The 4,474-nt window shown below is 33.6% G+C and overlaps 1 protein-coding gene across 1 annotated transcript; it reads right to left on the reverse strand.

Moving 5' to 3' along the window:
• Positions 1-980: 980 nt before the first annotated feature.
• LOC132602421 (endoglucanase 6-like) lies at positions 981-2,082 on the reverse strand. Its single transcript, XM_060315277.1, has 2 exons — positions 1,804-2,082; positions 981-1,321 (listed from the first exon to the last, which is right to left on the reverse strand). Exons 1-2 carry the CDS (start codon positions 2,080-2,082, stop codon positions 1,268-1,270), a joined length of 333 nt encoding a protein of 110 aa, XP_060171260.1. The 3' UTR covers positions 981-1,267.
• Between the last annotated feature and the right edge of the window lie 2,392 nt (positions 2,083-4,474).

Here is a 4,474-nt window from a genome sequence, read left to right on the forward strand (position 1 = left end):
CAAAGGCAGGTCATCAATAGCTGAGATGTATCGAGTAATACTTGCTGCAGGTGTATACTTCATATGGCAGGAGAGAAATCAAAGAATATTCCAACAAGCACAGAGGAGTCCAGAAGTAGTATTACGATTGATCATTCAAGAGGCAATGTGTCGAGGGCATATGCATTCGAGGTTAGCAAAGAGATTGCAGGAACTAAACTACCACCCTTAGCTTTATGTTTACTTACAAGGTAGGATAGATGCTTTGGTTAGAAAGAAACAGTAGCTGTATGCAAGGCTGGGACTTTGTCCAGACCTGCATGGTTTTTTTGACACTGATTTGTAAATATCACTTTGGTAAATAAAATCTTTAATTACCAAGAAAAAATGTCATTATATTATTCAAATGTTTGACAAAAAAAATCTGTCAATTCCAACTGAAAAAAGAACGGCATCCAATGTGAAATAGCAAGTCAATATTACTAAATCAAATAAACTGGAACCGGAAATATAACATAAATTCAAAATCTATTTTTAACATAATATTCTTTTATCAAATTTCAACATGACATAAAATAAGTTTCAACATAACTTAAGTAGATATAATTCAAAAGAAAAAGGAAAACATAAGTCTATAAACTCATTTCAATAACAAAATTTTACTTTAATGTCATCATTCATTATATGCCAAGGTATTAATGACTCATTTCATTCTAATATTAGGAGGTGTAGTTTCACAAAAAAACTAGAATAATAATACAGCTATGTTTGGTTTGGGTTGCATTTTTACCCGTCAAGATAGTACATTATTTTGATCCATTTTCACCCAATAGTTTGATGAGTCATTCTGGGTTCAACTCGTTGGGCCAAGTCAATAAACGAGTCATAGCTCAACCTGTTTAAACTTGTGTGAGTTACTAAAAAAGGGGTTAGTGTTGCTACCTCTTGTTAGAATTAAATCATTGTGAGAAAGACTGTTAATGAACCAAGAATACCTGGAAGAAGCTGATTAAATTCACTTTTACCGCCATGGAGTCTTGCTAACACACCAATCAAGGGAGCATTGTTATAGGTAGCTGGTTCAGTTTGCTCATAGTTCTCTTTGATCAGCAAAATTGTCATAAGCATCAGGTCCGCCAACAATGGCTCCGGTTAGAAGATTGGGATCGTTCGCTCTTCTGCTAAACCAGGTAGCATAACCTCCACGGCAAGTAACAAAAGTAGGATCAACCTTCACAGAGACGATGGAGGAACCTCTGTGGTGAACTTGTCTCGGGTAATTGTTTCCCTATCCAACCATGTAACTTGTGGCTCTTGGATTATCTCCAAGAAGGTAGTCAACCTAAAAAGATAAAAATATACTTGAGAATTTAACCAATGTTGTGTACATGTTACTATGTCTGGACATGAATTTTACTTTGAAAAAAAGTTAAGTTCAGTGATTGTAAACAGTTATTTCACTTGAAATACTCCTCAAACAAGTTTTTCAATATTCACTAGTATTTGCAGATAACGAAATGGAGTATTACTTATGGTCAAATAGTCCGGGCCGCCTAGTAATCCTCTACTTATATTACTCACTCCATTTCAATTTATGTGATACTTTTTTCTTTTTAGTCAGTTCCGAAAAGAATGATTTCTTTTCATATTTAATAACAAGTTAACTTCAAACTTCCCATTTACCCTTAATGAAATGATTTATAGCCACAAAATTTTCTATGGCTTATTTTAGACCAAAGTTGCAAAAGTCTTCCTTTTTTCCTTAAACTCCGTGTCCAGTCAAATCCTTCACATAAATTGAGACGGAGGGAGTAGTATCTTTACCTGTGACTTGGCAAATGCCAGGAGCTCGGTTGGTGATACGGAGCCAGATGAACACTTGAGGGTTTTTCTAGCAGAGGCCAAATAGTCAGAGTAGACAGTGGCAAGGAATGAAGCACTTGTGACAAATTGCATATTGTTCCATCTCTGCCTGAAAATGAGACCTCCTGGACTCTTGTGGATGTTTTGGTTACCCTTTCCGAGACATGCACACATAAAGTTCTCAGCCTTTTCCTGGTACTTCTCAAACACAGGTGAATGGGTACCAGCATTTCCTTGCATTATGAACTGCAGTTATAAACACAAATAGGTTAATTATTTGCCTAGTAATAGAATATGTTGTTATCTGCTGAAGGAACTTAGGGTTAGTTGGGTTCGTTTGGTTGTTGGTTAGGAAGTGAATATTCATGTATTAAAACCATCATAACGAGTATCATGTTTGGTAGCGTTGTAGTTGCTGTGTATACAATTCAGCACACCAAGTACGGTGTTTGGTAACTATTTTATAATCCCGTATAACTAAAACATGTATAAGTTATGAGCCAATTTGACAAAAAAACAATATGTCAATTCCAATTGAAAAAAGAACGGCATGCAATGTGAAATAGAAAGTCAATACTACTAAATCAAATAAACTGTAACCGGAAATATGGCATAAATTCAAAATTTATTTTTAACATAATATTCTTATGTCAAATTCCAACATAACATAAAATAAGTTTCAAGATAACTTATGTATATATAATTCAAAAGAAGAGGAAAACATAAGTCTATAAATTAATTTCAATAACGAAATTTTACTTTAATGTCATCATTCGTTATATGCCAAGTTATTAATGACTCATTTCTTTCTAATATTAGGAGGTGTAGTTTCAAAAAAACTAGAATAATATTACAGTTATGGTAAATGAAGAAAAGAAGGAAAAATAAATAAAACATAAAAAATACGAGCAATTACATGGAATCACAAGAAATAAAGATTGAAAAATGAGAAGAAAGGGAATGAAAGATAAATAATGTAAAAAGAAATATATTTTAAAAATAAAAATTTAAAAGTAAAAATAAAATAAAATAATAGAACTAAAAAATAAATTAAAAAGAAAAGCAATTAAAATAAAAACAAAAAAGGAAAGAAATTAAAATTAAAACAAAAAAGAAAGAAATTAAGAAGTAACCTGTAATTACACCATCTAATTACACTCAATTCCCAATCCCCCTAGAATTGAAGAATATAATTACTACCTCTCAATTACACACCCAATTATATACTGATCATGTAATCATTTGATCCAATAAACACGCCAAACAGGATAATTATACCCAATTCTACTTGGATGGCTTTCCAAATAGGCCCTTAAGGAAAGCTGTTAAACTTAACTCCAAAATACAAGATGGTTCTCCTACTGCGCTTGTTCATTCTATTTACTTTTTAATTCAATACTATGTTTTCACCATGAGCCCATTTTAATTAACGACTTCTCCTTCCACTGACGCGTTCTTCCTTTCTTCATCTTTAAATTTAGAGTTTTCATGTTTATGGATCTATTTGGGTGCAACCAAAAAAAAAAACAGAGATCTAATTAAGTGCCAAAAAGCTGAAAGCTTTCACCTTTATTGTACTCCCTCCGTTCCAATTCTAGGAATGAGTATTAAGAAAGAAATAAAGACTTTTGAAATTTGTGCTTTAAAATAAGTCATGAAGATTTGCGTGGGTAGGGGCGTGGGGTGGGGGGAGGTGATAGTGGTTGACAGTAATGGTGATTGTGATGGAAGAGGTTGGGAGGAAGTTTGGAGTGGTGTTGGTGGTGATTGGGTGTGGTGGGGGGGGGGGGGGGGGGGGGGGTAGCGTGGGTGAGGCGGGGTTTGGAGGGGTTGGAAGGGTCGAGCAGTCATACAAAAAATCCTCTTAATGATATTAAAGACATTTTTTTGAGATGGAAAATGGTATTAAGACTTTGTTAAGAATCTTAATGGTCCAGACTTATTCAAACCAAGTAAGTGCGTAGATCTTAATCTAAACAAATGCACTTAATGACGTATGATTTGAACCATTTAGATTCAAACCTCCTGTTGACACCCGATTTTGTCCCTCCTTTATTCCAATCCATTCTTTTGAGCTTCTAATAATTATTAATAAACTAAATATATTATTTTTCGTCCTTACTTTATTATTAGGAACTGTCGCTTTATTAATACATTGTATATTGCTACTTACTCATTTACATATTAATAATAAGCTATAATCTAAATAATATTCTTACTTTATTATTATGTTACTTATATTTCATTAAATTACACCTTATTAATGCTAATGGCTAAATTATTATATCACATTCCCCACATGATTATGTTAATTCAGCCCATAACTAGTCCTAGAACTACTTGGTCTAAGGCCCAATTCATGTAAGACCAGCCCAACAGAATGATACTCATCTTAGCCTCTCTCTAATTTCCTAAAAACCTAATTCCTAATTCTACTAGCAGCCTCCCCACCTTCTCTCTCTTCCCTTTCCATTCTTGACAAAGCTCCATCAATTCTTTTTTCTAGACATAAATGGTTACTCCATTTTGGTGCAAATATTTTCTTTAAACGTCCCAATCCTAGAGGATCCTCCTTTGGTGAATATAGACACATTAAAATCTTCAAGGACCAGAGAAGATCTGTCCATTTTGA

This window comes from Lycium barbarum, chromosome 7 (assembly GCF_019175385.1).
Source record: "Lycium barbarum isolate Lr01 chromosome 7, ASM1917538v2, whole genome shotgun sequence".
Classification (NCBI taxonomy): domain Eukaryota; kingdom Viridiplantae; phylum Streptophyta; class Magnoliopsida; order Solanales; family Solanaceae; genus Lycium; species Lycium barbarum.